Below are 17,738 nucleotides of genomic sequence, written 5' to 3'. Positions count from 1 at the left end.
AATAGGTGACATATATTTTTGAAAATTTCCCAAAATAAGAAATTTTAACTGCATTGATTAAGACTGCTTTCTCTTTCCATGCCAGCCTCCGCTCAGCCACACTTCCCTTCATCACTGGAATGGCTCCAGTCACTTTGGGGATTCAGCCAGAGGGAAGGTGAATCAAGGACACATTTACTTTGGGATTAGCGGGGTATAATCGCTTCCATGGCTTTTCACGGCATAGGAATGGCTTCTAGGAATGCTCCTAAAGTAAGTACTGGGTCATGACAAGGTAACACCAGAGATCAAGTCATAATATTGAATGCATTCTACAGTGCCCAGCGCACATTTGGGAAGTTGAGGAGAAACAAGTTTTGAAGTACACAGAGCCATTTACAACAGAGGCATAAAATTATAATTGTGTCCTATTCTGGATTTTCTGATGTTTCTGGTATATGGCTACTTTAAAATAAGTATGTTGATTTCCTTTTTCATCCTAAATAAATACTCAGCTCAACTAATTCTGTACTTGTAATTTTGATTTCATTTTACTGAAAAAGACTCCTAAAATGTAGGCCCTGCAAAACGTGGGTCTACTTATTTACTCTAGATACTGATATCTACCCAGAATTACAATGTAGAAATGGGAAAGAAATTCAGACCATAAATTAAAATCTTATAATTGTGTTCATGGGCCATTTAAGTAGAATAATGGATTAAATGGTGGAATAAAGATGCATATTATGCTTGGTCAAAATACCTTCATACAGTACACAGCCATTAAAAACAATGTATCCAGACTATATTGCAACATGGAATAAATTGTAAGATCCCATAAAAGTGCAAAAAGTAGGATACAAATTTGTGTTTAAAAGCAGTTTCTATTATTTTAAAATAATGCAAGAGGAAATTATCAACAAGGAAATTATACCTTAGCTAACCTTTTTATGTTTATAGCCAGTAAATGAAATACTAGCAGTAAAAGAAAAAAACCTTTTAACATTATTCTTTTTCAGAATCTGTAAAAAGCCTAAAATAATTCACAGGAATACATAATTTACTCAGAAAAAGATTCTGATGTATATTCTAGCAACCACGCCAAAGAATATTTTCATAGATCGTTGTTTTCTATTGCTGCTATAACAGATTACCACAAACTTTGTGGCTAAAAACAAGACAAATTTATCACCTTACAGTTCTGAAGATCAGAAGTCTAAATGGGTTTCATTAGGCTCAAAGGAAGATGTCGGCAGGACTGCCTCTCTTCTGGGGGCTCTAGGGGCGAACAGTCCCTTGCCTTTTCAGGTTTCTAGAGGCCAACCACATTCCTTGGCTCTTGGTCCCATTCCTCCACCTTCAAAATCAGCAACAAAAGGTTAAGGTCCTTCTCCTGCTGAATCACTCTGATTCTTCCTCCTCTTCTGTCTCCTTTTCCACTTGTAAGGACCGCGGTGATTATATTGGACCCACTCAGATAATCCACTATAATCTCTGGATTAGCAACACTAATTTCATGTGCAATTTTTTTCCCTTTGTCATGTAATCTAGCATATTCACCGGTTTCGGGAATCAGCACACGAATGTCTTTGGGGGCCTTTATTCTGCCTACCATAATTATTAATGAATTGCCTTGGCTTGTGGTACTATCATTTGGTTACGAATCTGAAAATATGCTATATATCATCCTTGCTACACCAAGAAGACTCTACATGTAATCAAAGATTTTCAAGATCAATACCAACCTGGAATACAGTTGTAGCTGTAAAAACTATTGTGTCTGCTCAGAAGGGCTCTTTGAAGTCTTAAAATCTTATATTGCACCACCCCAGCATGGCCTCCCAGGTGGGCCAAGTTTAATACTTCATCATTCCTCTGTTTGGACACAGGGATTGGTTCAAAATTGATCATGGCTACAAGCGAGGCCAGTCAGAGATTTTTCCTGAGACTTCTTTTTCTCCCTTGAACTGTCAGGGAAGGGTCTCTCACCTTCCTGGGTCAGGGCACAGTAAAACTATAACCTGAGGTGATGCTAAAATCTGTGGCCTTCCTGCATGGAGAAAAATCCATCTGCGGTAGGCAAGATTAAGACCAAACTTCTGACAGAAGCAGAAATGTGTGTGCTGGGATAGTTAAGTGTGGAGAAGTGTGCTCACAGGTGTGTACATGTGCAATAGAGAGAGAGGAAAAAAGTGAGAGAGACTGATGTGAGGTTGTCTGAGTCCTTTTTCCATTCATCCTAAAGGTCATCTTTACCCCTGTCCTTCCTGGTTATACAAGTGCATAACTCATTTGTTTGTTTTTCGTTGAACTATGATTCTGCCATTTGTATCCAAAAGACTCAACTGAAATAGATGCCAATTTTGTTATATCTTCAGCACTATAATTAATGAGAAAGGTATTAAAATCATAATCAAGAAAGCTAGACTTCAGGACCAGGGCAGAAAAACCACACAACTCTTAATATGCCCCAAACTGGGGATTGCCCTTAAATGTGATCTGGTAGCAGTAATGTTACACCTTTTTGTTACCGAGAATCTTTGATCTATAGTAAGCATCAACCATGGTCTCTTGAACACGTTCCGTATTATCGCCTACATTAAACAAAAAATAGCAAATATTCTTATTAAACATTATTTTCCTTAGTGTAGCCAGTTTATAGCATAGAAATAAAGCCCTTGGATTCAACCAGAAGCTATTAGCAACATCAGAGAGGTTTAATGCCATTTAAGTAAATATTAGGAAGATCCTCTTTGTTATTTTATATTGCCAATGTAGTTGGTTGTATTGAATAAATAAGTGAATTACAGGAATGGCTTTATGATGAACAGTTATAAGCCCAGGAGGCAGGCCCTGGATCATTCAATATTAATAAGCACCAGTTATTGCTGCCTTATGACCTGTTCATCTATCTGCTCTACTATTTCCTCAGGTCATGTGCTCTGTCACACTGCTTGAAATTTTCTTTGATGATCTTGCCCTCTACCACGCATTTCCAAGACTCATATGGACATTAACTAGTCACAGTTAAAACATAATAATATGGCTGAATGTTTACTGGAAATAAGTTTACAGACTGGCTAAATCTTAGTTTGGAGCCATGCAGGAATTGCAAAATGCCCACTCTATCAAATTTTTATATTTGCTAATAAAAGACTATTTTTACATAACGATATGGGTATCCTTAAAACAATTCCAAATAAAACTTGATTAGCATACAAATTAAATTTCCTTCTGTTCTTGTTCTTACTCTCGTGTTATTTCTAGAATGCCAGGTTGTACTCCGATGAGCATCCAGTACTTCAACATTTATTAATCAGAATGGACACCTCTCACGAGTAAAGACTAAAACCTCAAGCATTATAGAAGAAATGTCATTCTGTTCTGAGAGAAAAACAGAAATGTAATTTTTTCTCTACTTGAAATTTCGCCTGTGTTTCTAATTATCCTAATAAGAAACTTCAGTGACAAAAATCTCATGACTTAGAATAAAATGGTCTTGGGTTTGGTCCCTCTTTTCACTCCAAGTTTGAATCTTGTGAACACATTTAAAAAAAAAAAAAAAGAAGCCAGGGGCTGGCCCCGTGGCCAAGTGGTTAAGTTCGTGCGCTCCGCTTCGGTGGCCCAGGGTTTCACTGGTTTGAATCCTGGGCGCAGACATGGCACCACTCATCAGGCCATGCTGAGGTGGCATCCCAATGCCACAACTAGAAGGACCCACAACTAGAATATACAACTATGTACCGGGGGGCTTTGGGAGAAAAAGTAAAAATAAAATCTTTAAAAGAATAAATAAATAAAAATTTTAAAAAAGCCAAATGATAAGTTATGTATACAACTAGACATCACAAAGTATTTCTGTATTTGATTACTATTTTGATAATTTACTAAATTAATTTTTAAACTATACAATGTATAGTTAAGGCACATCTAGCTCAAATATGTTCCTTAATAATCTGCTGTGACATCTCTCTAAAAGTGTTTGTTTTGGGGCCAGCCCCGTGGCTGAGTGGTTAAGTTCTCAAGCTCGGCTTCGGCGGCCTAGGATTTCACCGGTTCAGATCCTGGGCGTGGACCTAGCACCACTCATCAGGCCGTGCTGAGGCGGTGTCCCACATAGCTCAACTAGAAGGACCTACAACTAAAACATACAGCTATGTACTGGGGGGCTTTGGGGAGAAGAATTAAAAAAAAAAGAGGAAGATTGGCAACAGATGTTAGCTCAGGGCCTATCTTAAAAAAAAAGCGTTTGTTTTGGTTTCATGCAGCGGTTTCTAAATCACTGCCACCTTCTACTGGTATTATGAAGCCCTTTTAGAATGTAGTAAAAGAAGCTCTGGACCTCTCTTCATAAAAACATTAAAAGGTACATACAATATATTTGTGCTATTTTAAGAAGTTCTCATTGCCCTGATACCCAACCATAAACTCCAGATTTGCATGAATTCCAGGTTAAGAATCCCCGGATATGGAGTCCCCAGAATCCCTCATTACAATATAAATCACTCTGGCTGAGGAAACACATCACAGGATAGTTCTCAGAAAACAATCCACGAAGGCTGAAGGCAGGTCTAAGGGTTTGGAGCGACCAAGGACCATGGAAGGACATTTTTGTAAAAACCGGGATGCAGCAATTCCCTGAACAAACATACCGTAATCTTTCATACTTCTGTGCTTCCTGATGCGATTTTCTCTTTTGGAAATTATCTTCCCCGCTTCTCCAAGAGCAGATCCCCGTACTTCCCTACCCCACGTCATTGCTTTCCCACCTATTCCACAGAGCATCGCAAAAATACCCCACACAACAGTCATTTCTCTGCAACTCTTAAGCACTCCCTGAAGCCCTGTTTGCTCTGTGGGAAGTAGGGCAAAAACGAAAGCGTCCATCCTTTTGCCGCAGGACCAGCCCCCTATACAACTCTGCAGAGCAGTGACTCGTAAGGTAATTACATAGCAGAATCACCAGAGAGCTTTTGAAATCCCTGATGCCCAGACCATATCACAGACAAATTAAGCCAGGCGGGAGCTTGGCTTTGGTATTTTGAAAATACTTCTTCAACAAACTCTAAGTGTCCTCTGTGGACTCTCTGAGGACAAAGCCCACCTGACTTTGATCTCTTCCGAGAAACCTTCATCACTTGAGCCTAAAATTTTGTATAAACCTTTTTGTTTTCTCTGTTTTCTAACCATCTTCCATCAGTTCTAATTTGGCCCCCTTTCAATACTCAGATCTGGCCAAACAAGGCCTCCTCAGAGAGCGTCCCTGACCACCTTATTTGGAGAATTCTCCAAACTCCACCTTGGCCACTCTATCCTATTATCTTCATTTCCTTCTCCTAGCATTAACTGAAACTATTTGTTTTCTTATTTAACTTCTCTGACCAAACTCACTAGAAGCTCTGTGAGAGCCCTGACATTGGCTGCCTAATTTAGAATTCTATCCTCAGCACCTAGACTGGTTCTAAGCACATGGTAGGATCCCAATAAATATATGTTGAATGAATGAATGAATACTGATCTTGTTTTCTCTATTAAATTCTATGTCCTTGAGTTCATCTGCCATGCCATCCATTTAAACCCTTGTAATCCCTCACAATTGTCTATCACTTTTAAAGTTAACAAGGGAATTTCATATATTTCATATTAATTATTCCTCACAACAACATTTTAAAGGAAACAGAATGGTTATAATAATATTGTTCTTACAGATAATAAAACTGAGGTTCCATAAAGCTAAAAAAAACTTTCCAGGAGCACACAAACAATAAATGACGTGAGAACATCTGCCCTGTCAGGGTGTCATAGGCCAGCGGCCATCTTTTTAATTCTTGCCCCCAAAGAAGCACATGCCCTCAAAAGTGGAAACCAACTGACAGGATATGGGTATAGATACCTCGAGAAAGTGCAATACTTGGCAGCATGTGGGAGCCTCTCTACGCAAACAGGAAATGGATGCCTGTCGATAGTTCTCTCAGAGATCACACATCTGGGAGGAGGTAACATCTGGGAAGAGGGTTGAACAATGTCAGCAGGTACCAGCCCCGTCACACCCTTGTGCAGCCACAAGACTTCAGGTCTCCTAACACATCCAAGATCTCACTTACCGATAATCCTTCTGGATTTCTCTCTTTATGTAGTAGAATCTTCCAGAAGAGTACATCTAGAATCGAGCATGAATTATATCACTCGGGTTTTGCTACCGCCTCTTTTATAACTACAATAAACTACACTCAAGAGTGTAAGTTCTGTGATTCCGTCTCACCATTGGCACTGTAACGCAGTAGTAATATTAACCACACCCAGACTTCCAGCAAATTAATCAAATGAAGCAGTGTGAGAGACCCTTCCAGTTAACATATACTCTATATCTGCTGCATCTTTTTTACATTTCTTTTAAGCTCCTTCAGTTAACTCTTGTGTAATACAAGGCCTGAGGAAGAAATCCAGAGGAAGAAATCCTGGCAAAGGATCTAACCTCCTTGTAAAGGACTTTTCAATATGACCTCAAATATTTGTTGTTTAATCCTTGGGACCATTCAAACCTTAAATGGCTCACAACTGTACTATGCCAGACCATTTGGTACTATTTACAAGCATCCACATGGCATGGGTATTTTGAGCAGCAAAGAGGCCAAAATTATTTAGAAACTTAAATAAGAAGCCAAAGAATCCTGCCTTTCCTTCTTTATCCAAATAAAAGTCATCACATGAGACATAAATATTTATGGAGAACCAAACTCTCATCCATCTTAACAGTTATATTCCAAATGAAAGGATGCCATAACTGAAGAATATATTACTCCGTACCCAAAACAGACACTTGGTAGAAAGCAGAGTCTAGAAGAACAGCTTGGCTAATCACCTGATTCTCATGGGGAGTAGTCAGCTCTCCGTCTATCTTGTTAGCTATGCAAAATCAAACATAAAGTCTGTTATGAAGGTGAATCAGAAATGAAAGAAACGGAACCATGGGAGCAAACATAAAATCTAGGGGTCCAAGTGAGCAAGAACAGAGTCAAGTTCACTAACTGCAGAGAGAGGTGAAGGAGAGGGGAAGTAGCCTGAAGAAACTAAGTTCAAAGTTACCATTAGAGTTTTGCTGCCATTTTAGTCTTTGACTTGCTGGCTCACACATCTAGTGAATGGCAGACCCCAACTAAGTAACCCACTATACCACTATACCAGTAACCCACGAGATCGCCTCGCTGTGCAAGATGTCCCTTTGCTGTTTAAAACACATAGGCGTATGTGTCCATACCCAGTACAATGCGGCCCTCAAAATACTAATCTGACTGCTAAACTGTTGTTATTTTACTACTTGCTAATATGAATGATTTTTAATAAAAAAGCCACTTTAGATTTGTGGTTGTCTTCTCATATTCTGTCAGTAGATAAGGAAACCTGATGTGAGGTGCAGGAAGGAGGAAGAAAGGCACATGAGAAGATGCTAACATATTTGTCTCGTTCATGGAAAGATCTGGATCTTGGTAACTTTGGTTACATTGAACTCGGCATTTTAGCAATGAGACAATGGAGTGGGCACTAAGCAAGGTTAACCAGCATTTCTGTGACATCATTTTAGAGGACTTACAATCCGTACTTATAATGTGTGTCCTTCTTATTAACAATTAACCTCATGTGACAATTACGAGAACAAGAGCTCTGCAAAGAAGTTGCTTTTTCTGTCTCAAACCTATCACAACATGAGGAGGGGGTGGGAAAGATGACATTTGCCCCCAGTCTGTCTCCTACCGCTTTCTTATTCTTTACATCATCACGAGTGAATTTGTTTCCTGTTCCTGGCACAAGTTATTCCCCTGTTAACTTAATGTGTCTCCCACATTGTTCCCTCTATCTAGAATCCACTTTTTTTATACTCATTCCTGCAGACTCAATTCTAGTTTCACTCACTTCAAGAAGACATATTTGCACCCAAATTTATTTAGAAAATAGTATCTTCCTCCTCTGAGTCTTAAGACATTCTATCCCTTCTCCCACCACATTTGTCACATTTATCACAGATACTTAGCACAGGGGTCAGCAAACTTTTTCAGCAAAGGGCTAGATAGTACAAATATTAGGCTCTGTGTGCCATACACTCTGTGGCAACTTTTTAACTCTCCCATTATGGCAAGAAAGCAGCCATGTATAGACAAACGAGCATGGCTGTGTTCCAATAAAACTTTTTGTTCATTTATAAAAACAGAATGTGGACCTCCTGGTACTAGTTTCTTGGCCCCTGGCTTAGCATAGAGATACACGGTAGGCTGGTCAGTAAATATTAGACTGATTAAATTTGATAAACAATATCACTAATGAAAATATGATACTTAAGTTGGCTCTATGCTATAGCATGATTATATATCAAACATATTCACTATGCAAATATAGCACAATGACCAGCCCTATCAATTTTTAATAACATCTTATGCATCCAAGAGGAGAATCATAGGATTCTGATCAGCTATATGACCCTAAAGCCTGGACAAAATGACGACATTCTGTCTCATTGATTTGCTATTAGAAAGAAAGTCTATAGAGCATATGGTTCCGTGAAGGTTATGGTTGATAGCCAGACCAGATTGTTTCCCATGAAAAATATTTGGTTTACTTGTTTATATTGAATAAAATCAAGTAAATAGCTGCCAGAGCCCCACACTACATCCTTCCCTATGTGTTTAATGTTTTAATAGAAATAAATATATAATTGTAGTAACAAAATTTTCCTAGTTGTCACACATTTCATTTTAAGCTCACTTGAAGAAATCGGGATTGAATTCACGTCCAATTTTCTATTTTCATTTCAAATAGATTTTGACAATATTTGTTGCAGCCTTTACTAGGAAGTTTTCTTAGCCAAAGAATTTCACTGGTTTTCAACTTACCACATAAAAATTATGCAAAATATAATAAAAATTGTTTGTTTATTTGGATTGATGCCTATCTTTGGCACAAAATGTTCTGTTGCCATAGATAAAACATTTAAACAAGATAGTTGACAGGAACACAAAAAAATACTCACTCTATCTTGAGAGTGATACAGTTTTCTGGGATATGGATTAGAAAAACCTTAGGCAATTCCAAAAGTACTCTCTTTATTATTTTTCACTGAAATATTTTCTAGCATCTTTTAAAAAGATAACCAAAACTATTAAGTTCAGCTTATGAATTTCTTCTTCTCCTCTCTGTTCTGTTGAATATAAAAATGACAAGAAGAGAGGCAAGATAAAATAAAGAAGGAGAAATAAGGAACGTAGGTAACTATTTACCCACTGGAAAGGGGGGTCCTGAATAATCACCTTGTAGGAGACCTTCTTTTCTATTTAACTTGGCTCTTTCCATTCTTTTTAGCAATTCTCTTCAATATATGCAAATCATGCCTTTAGTTTAGTAAATGCTGCTTCTTCAAATGAATGAGAGATTCAATACCGGATTAATCAGAACCTTCCAGTAAACCACCAGCTCTGGGCACCTGCACCATTGGCCTCCTCATGAGGATAGAAAATGTCCCAACACCCAGAGGTCCCAGCACATCATGAGGACATGGAGAAAGGATGCTGGAGGCACCATATTTAGTTCCCCCTGGATATCAGTCTTTTTGTCTTGGTACCATCTTTAATAAAGTTATAATAAACAATATTTACATTCCTAAAGTTTTGTGAAATACAGGAGGCATATAAAGTTTAAGACAGTCTAATAAGTTTTTCTGAGTACAAAGAAAGCAAATAATAAACAGGCTTTTCTCTTCCTCGATACCATAGTACTATTCTGGTCATTCCATGATGTTAGAACATAAAAAAGCCATAATAGAGAGCACTGTAAGCTCAACGTGTGTTCAGAGATCCATGGAAGACTGCCTAGGGATCCACAGACCAATTTCTCATCGTTTAACGTCTATAATATGAAAAAGTAAAGACTTTTGTTTCGGGCTTGATTTTCTAATTCACTGATGTTTTCTCCATTTGGTGCATCACTAAAAGTGGGACCATTCCTCCTAGATAATGAAGAGTAAAGAAGTTAACTTTACAGGGTCATTTCTTCACCTTCTTTAGCTGTGGTCCTTAACAAGTATGTTTGAAATGCCGTAATTTAGAGGACGACTACTCCAGGGTCCTCGAGCGCAGGCAGATAGAGCGGATCAACCAATCTGGACACTCAGAGTAGAGTAAGTCTGAATCCATTTGCTGCCTAGAAATACTGCTGGAAGAACACACTGGGTTCCTTTGTCTCTTGAAAACTGTGCATTTCCCACTGCAGTTAACTTACAATAAGATATTTAATTAGGCCACTGAGAATTTTAAATATAATCAAAATCACAATAGGTGGTGTGGTGCTTAATTTAAAATGTCTGGAGGTCTACTCTTAAAATTTTAAGTCCACAATACCGTCTTGTTAACTAGAGGCACTATGTTGTACGGCAGATCTCTAGAACTTCTCCATCTTGTCTAACTGTAACTTTACAATCATTGAATAACAACTCCCCATTTTCCCCTCCCCCAGACCCTTGCAATCACTACTCTATTTTCTGCTTCTATAAGTTTGACTATTTTATATACTCCTCATGTTAAACATTCTTAACACACACACATAAAAAAGCAAAGGCGGTGGGGCTGGACCCACAGCCGAGTGGTTAAGTTCACGCTCTCCACTTTGACGGCCCAGGGTTTCACTGGTTCGGATCCCGAATGTGGACATGGCACTGCTCATCACGCCAAGCTGAGGCGGTGTCCCACATAGCACAACCAGAAGGCCCTACAACTAGAATATACAACTATAGACTGGGGGTCTTTGGGGTGAAGAAGAAGAAAAAAAAGAAGATTGGCAACAGATGTTAGCTCAGGTGCCAATCCTGAAGAAAAAAAAAGCAAAGGGAAACAAGGACATTTTTGGAGGTAACAGACATATTTATTACCTTGATTGTGGTGATAGCATCAAGGATGCATGCATATGTCCAAACTCATCAAAGCATGTACATTAAATATACGCAGCGCTTTTCTATATCAATTTATACCTCAATAAAGCTGTAAAAAAAGTTTCAGATAAAAATAAAAAGAAAATCCCCTTAAAAAATAAAAAAAAAAAATGTTTGGAGGACTTCCAATTTCTTTTTAACTTTTTCTCTGTTCCAAACAATAACATCTCTGTATACGTGAATAAGAAAAATAATGATTCAGTTTTCAAAAAATCACAGAGTGAAAAATACATAGGTTAAAAAAATACATGCCTCATGGAAAACTTCTCTGATAAATAAAAGCAAGAAAATTTAAAGATGTGCTTTGCCAGTAAAAGAGAGAGAGAAATTATGGCTTAAGTTGAAAAATCTCCAGATGGTGAGAATTTGGCAGGCTATTATTCTTTGAAAGTATGTTCTTTCCTAGGTAAGGGAATTGAACCAACTCGCTTAATTCATTAGTTAAAACATACTAATTGATAAAGATGAGGACATGGTTTCTACTTTCTAGAAGCTACAATATGAAATAATTAGCCTCAATTTATCATTCTTTCTCCACTTCACACCTTCCCTTGTGAGGGTATATGATTATGTGTGTTTAAATGCTAAAATATATGCAATACCTCTTAGAACAAGTCTGACAAAAGAAAACCAAAGGGCACAGAGGACAGGTAACAGAGGCACATGGGATTGCACTACCAAACAAAAAGATGACTTAGACACAAGGACAAATGATGATCAAAGAAGGCAAATACTGCAAACACAAGCCTCTGAATAATAACCCCTGCAGATAAATCATTTGTTTTGATGATTACAGAAGTCAATGAAAGGAGTTTGATGAATGGTAAAAGTTTCTAACACTAAGAGCAAAATATATGGAGAAGAGCTAACTGACTATTAAATCTAAATTCCCACCATTGCTGGGTGAGGGGAACCCTTGTTATGCTCCTGAAGAAGGATATAGTAGGACAATTTTTCTAGAGAATATGAATTGTTTGGGCAACTTTTTTATTGAAAAGCTTTAATATATTTTTTATTCATTTAGATCTATGCATTCCACATATAAGAATTAATACTAAGGATTTGCAAATTTTCTGCTACAAGAATGTGAACTATGATATTTAAAACTTGAATAAAATAGGAGACAATTCAGATGTCTAATAAAAGAGGACTGCTTAAATTCTATTATGGAATACTATGCAGCCATATCAACGATTTTGCATAATATTTGGAACAAGGAAATAAATTCATTACATATTTTCAGCAAATTGGCATGTGAAAAGAACCAGTAAACTATCTAAAATGACCGTTCTGGAGCCTGAGGGGCTGTATTAAAATTTTGTATTAAAACTTGTATCTCTGGGGCTGACCCACTGGTGCGGCAGTTAAGTCCACGCACTCTACTTCAGTGGCCCGGGCTTTGCTGGTTCAGATCCCAGGCATGGACCTATGCACTGCTTATCAAGCCATGCTGTGGCAGGCGTCCCACATATAAAGTAGAGGAAGATGGGGACCGATGTTAGCTCAGGGCCAGTCTTCCTCAGCAAAAAGAGGAGGATTGGCGGCAGATGTTAGCTCAGGGCTAATCTTCCTGATAAAACAAAACCAACAGGGGCCAGCCCTGTGGCACAGCAGTTAAGTTTGCATGTTCTGCTTTGGTGGCCCAGGGTACGCCAGTTTGGATCCTGGCTGTTGACCTACACACTGTTTGTCAAGCCATGCTTTGGCAGGTGTCCCACACACAAAGTAGAGGAAGATGGGCACAGATGTTAGCTTAGGGCCAGTCTTCCTCAGCAAAAAGAGGAGGATTGGTGGCAGATGTTAGCTCAGGGCTAATCTTCCTCAAAAAACAAACAGACAAAAAAAAACTTTCATCTCTATCACTTACTATGTAAGATGGCAAATTGTCCAAATTTCCAATTTCTTTTTTTGTAAAAAGAAGAATAATTATGCTTCTTCCTACCTCGTTGTGTCTGGGGGATATCAAAAAAGATAATGGATTCAATGTTCTTGGCATTTTACCTGTTGAAGTGCACATAAACACGGTCGATAGAATAGCATAAATACATCATTTGTAAAATATATCCTTGTTTATATTTATTTTGATTCAGTTATTGATACTGATAAGATATACATATAGTTATAAACCTCAACTGCTTTTTTTGCTTCTCTCTTTGAGTTTGTGTGATTTTTGTGGTGTGTTCTGGTTTGTTTGTTCTGGTTTGACTGCGTTCCCTAAATTTTGTATGCGGAAGAGAGTATGAGTCAGGAGTCCTATTATCTCAGCTGCTTGAAACAACATAGGTTTATTTCTCAGTCGTGTTAGAGATCCTTGGTGGGTCAGCAGAAGTTTCTGCTAACCATCCACATTCAAAAACCCAGGCTAAGGGCTCATCTCCAACACTGCAAATCCCCAGGCCAGGGGAAAGAGATAGCAAGCCTCTGCCTGCCTCTAAAGCTCCTGCTGCAAAGAGAAACTCATCACTTTTGCTTAGTTTTTGGCCAAAGCCAGACACATACTCAGGAGGAGAACCCCAATAATAATAATAATAATGTATTTTTAAGTCAACAAGAGTTTAAAACTAATGTGTAGCCCATTAAAAGCCATTGTAAGCTTTTGAGCAGACCATTGGTATGACAGTAGGAAAAGTTGTCCCCCATCCCCTCGTGGGAGCAGAAATTAGGATGAATAACTGTATACCCATATTGACTATATGAGAGTCATATAATGAAATGAAAATATATTTATAGACAATAAGGAATAGAAATTAAGGAATCACAGGATCAATAGGGAATTTAAGAAATCACCTAAATTATTCCCCTGCTTTCAAGACACAGTGATCACACTCAGTCATCATCAGTGGAAGCAGGTAATTTAGATTTAATTTCCGGTGGAAAAATGCCTTCACCTGGCCTTGAGGTGGACTCTACTGAGGAGCCTCAGTATATTCTACCAGGAGAATCTTTTTTTGGCCCCAGCTGGTGAGCTGATGGGGCTCTGGGCTTGAGAACCAATGGGCCTTATAATTGTTTTCTTCACTCCCGTAACCACAGCTGCTGCTCTCATTCATAAACTGCAAAAATAATCCTTTAAAAGTTTCCTATTGGCCATTTGCTTTAAAACATCCAGTGGCAATGAGTTTGCAGAAGTAGCACTATGAGAAAGGAACGGTCTCTGATCACTGGTTCAAGCGCTGGCCTGGCTCTCACAAATCCTTGGCCTTCATTCTCAAAATCCTTCTATTTGCTATGGTTCCCTGGGAAATCACTTCACTCATCAATACCTCCATTTCCCTGCGAGGAAACTAGAGAAGCTTATTATTTATCTGTAAAGTATTTCAAAGGCTTAAATGAATTATAAAAAATAAAAAAATTATAATTCTATACACATATTCAACACCTCTAATAAAATAAATTTTAAATATACTCTATTGCTTAAAAATGGTAGCTAAACACATTAGTGAATCTCTAGAAAGATGAGACATATGTACTTGGAGTTTATTAAAGATTGATATATAAAGTCTGTAATAATTTTCTTGCACGAACACTATATTAAAAAATTTAGAGACAAATGAATAACCACTGGTAAATATATATACTAAGAGTGATTTTCTATGTTTTGGAGATATTTTCTATGCTTTTTAAATTTCCCATGCTATAATTTGTTATTTTTAACAATAAATGAATGAGTGAATGAATAACAGCAGTCTGAGGGATACTAATTTTTAATCATGTTACTTTAAAAGCACGACAGGCTTACTCAAGCACTATAATGACAATATTTTATTCATGCAGGTAGAACAGTTACTCCTGTCTGGGGTTATTGGTGAAAGATGGAGCAAGTCAGAAATGCTTCTGAGATAAAAAATCCTTCTACCCATATCCTATGTTCCTACTTATAATCATTAGGGATAAACATCAGAGTACGGGAAAAGATCCACGGTACAAATAATCTTGGAGACTTGCGAGTTTTCTACATAAGGAAAATTAGAAGTATTCAAAAAGATAAAAGATAAATAATGGCAAGGATGTGAGAAAACTGGAAGCCTTGTACTCTGCTGGTGGGAATGTAAAATGTAGCCACTTTAAAGACAGTTTTGCAGTACCTCAAAAAGTTAAACATAGAGATACCACATGACCCAGCAATTTCACTTATAGGTATATACCCAAGAGAAATTAAGACACAAATCCACACAAAAACATATACATGAATGTTCATAGGACATTATTCCTGATGGCCAAAAGTACAAACAACCCCAATGTCCATTAACAAATAAGTAAATGTGATATATCCATAGAAATGAACATTATCCAGCCATAAAAAGGAATGAAGTACATGCCGTGACATGGATAACCTTGAAAACATTATGCTAAGTGAAAAAAGCCAGAAACAAAAAGGCCACATATTTTATGATTCCATTTATATGAAATATCCAGATTAGGCAAATTCATAGGGACAGGAAGTAGACTGAGGGTTTTTAGGGGTTGAAGGGGAGAGGACAATAGGGTGTGACTGGTAAGGGTGCAGGGTTTCTTTTTGTGGTGATGAAAATGTTCTGGAATGAGAGTGGTGACGGCTGGGTAATTCTGTGACTATACTAAAAACCACTAAGTTGTACACTTTAAAAGAGTAAATTTTATGGTATTTGAATTATATCTCAAAAATCTGATTTTCAAAAAGAAAACTTCAACATAAAATTAAATTTCTGATCTAACATTCAGGGAAAAGAAGTCTTTCTCCTTTTAATCTTTCATAAACAAAATCTGTAATAACTTTGGGCTGACCCGGTGGCATAGTGGTTAAGTTTGCACGCTCCACTTTGGCAGCCTGGGGTTCACAGGTTTGGATCCTGGGTGGAGACCTATACATACTGCTAATGAAGCCATGCTGTGCTGGTATCCCACATACAAAATAGGGGATCATTGGCACAGATGTTAGCTCAGGGCCAATCTTCCTCACCAAAAAATAAATAGATAAAAATCTATAATAACTTCAATTACCAGTTCCTCCAAAAGCATATTTCATATTAACCTTGCCATTTTCATGTGAGAAGTGAAATTGTATTTCTTATTTTGATAAATCAAAAAGAATGGAACCAGCTTTCCTCGAGATGAATTTTTCCTTCCCCTCCAATTTGTACTGATCTGGTAGCTCAGGCTACATGCCTTCCAAAACAGCAAAAGCTTATTCAGAGCTATCTGTTTACACCCTGCTTTTTCAAAAGCCAACAATCCTCAATACAATGTTATTGAGTTTCAGAAATGTCAGTGGACAATTAGGTGGTCTCATTCAGAAAGCTTTGAGCAAATATCCCAACTGGTTTTTCTTTCTTTTTTTTTTTTTTTTCAGATTGGCACCTGAGCTAACATCTGTTGCCAACGTTCTTTTTTTTTTTTCTCTTCTTTTTCTCCCCACAGACCCAAGTACATAGTTATATATTCTAGTTGTGAGTGCCTCTGGTTGTGCTTTGTGGGACTCTGCCTCAGCGTGGCCTGATGAGTGGTGCCATGTTCGTGCCCAGGATCCGAACCAGCCAAATCCTGGGCCGCTGAAGCGGAGCATGAGAACTTAACCACTCGGCCACAGGGCCGGCCCCTGGTTTTTCTTTTTGATGTAGCATTGAACTGAATTGAACTGAGCTGAAATTGAACAGACCTCAAAACTAACGTGGGCTGAGAGAGTGAGTGTGAGTATATGAGTGTGTGTGAGTGTGAGTATGTGTGAGACAGAGAGGGAGATGGATATATTATATTTCTCCATATACTTTCACTTATGAAAATTGGATGCATTAGTTCTGAAAGGACTAATCTTGCCTCAGTCAGGGGTCTCAGCCATCTTTTAAACAAGATACATGTGAGTTGAATTCATTCGACTCACAGGATTAGGAGGTGGCGGCACAGCGTGAGAGCCCTCGCTTACCCCTTCCAGAGCAGGGCAGATCGGAACTCCCTTGGCACTTCTTGATGCTCTCCTCAGCCGACAGCGGGCAGGAGTTCGGGTGCTCACACTTCTTCCCATACCAGCCTACTTTGCAGTCACATCTTCCACAGTTACACTGCCCATGACCTTCACAATGAGAGTCGCAAAAAAATATGAAAAAATATATAAAGAAGTCAGAATTAGTTTTCATTTCAACAGTGAATGTCACAGATGAGTCAGGAGCTTAATTAACACAATATAAAATATTAAGGCAAAGGCATATTTTTCTCAAGTTCTTAAATACCTGATTTACATTAATTAATCATGAGGTGTGAAAAAAACAACCACTCCAGAAAAGATAAACAGGGTCACAGGGCTATGAACTTGAATCTATCAAAATCCAGGTGCTTGTGGTTGTATTGGTCTGCTGGGGCCTAAAAGGAGTATTTGATGGATTTGGCAATTAATTCATGTGGAGGAGAGCCATAGGAAATGGAAAACAATTTGTTGTGGAAACGGGGTCTTATCTTCTGGAGTCCCCAACACTTCATTTTCATTACCTTTATACTATACACCTCAAGCTTAGCCTGGAGACTCTTAGCCTAAAACCAGTAACCTGTGTGGAGTTCCGAAGCCTTGAAGACCAATTTAGTATACACAAAAGAGGTCAGGAAAGATATGAAATTTCTTTACGTGGACACAGAGCCTGTAAAGAACTGTGATGAGTAGTGGTTTGGTATAGCAAAAAACAGTCGACGCTATCAGTCCAAGAAGTGGGTTCAAATCCTGATCCTGCTACCTATAGAGTATTATCTATCCACATTTATCAGGAAGTACATAACAGATGTTAAAACGCTATACAAAAGTGAGTTATTATTATTTATATTC

The 17,738-nt window shown here is 38.1% G+C and overlaps 1 protein-coding gene across 1 annotated transcript in view; it reads right to left on the bottom strand.

Moving 5' to 3' along the window:
- The window catches only part of ITGBL1 (integrin subunit beta like 1), a 206,342-nt gene that overhangs the window by 78,424 nt on the left and 110,180 nt on the right, over nucleotides 1-17,738 (bottom strand). The window contains exon 7 of the mRNA XM_008517306.2: nucleotides 16,851-16,997. Coding sequence (XP_008515528.1) covers nucleotides 16,851-16,997 — 147 coding nt within the window. The remainder of the gene's footprint in view (nucleotides 1-16,850; nucleotides 16,998-17,738) is intronic.

The sequence above is a fragment of the Equus przewalskii genome, chromosome 16 (assembly GCF_037783145.1).
Source record: "Equus przewalskii isolate Varuska chromosome 16, EquPr2, whole genome shotgun sequence".
Lineage (NCBI taxonomy): Eukaryota > Metazoa > Chordata > Mammalia > Perissodactyla > Equidae > Equus > Equus przewalskii.
The sequence above is the reverse complement of the archived record's forward strand: the minus strand, read 5'-3'. Positions and strand labels throughout refer to the sequence as shown.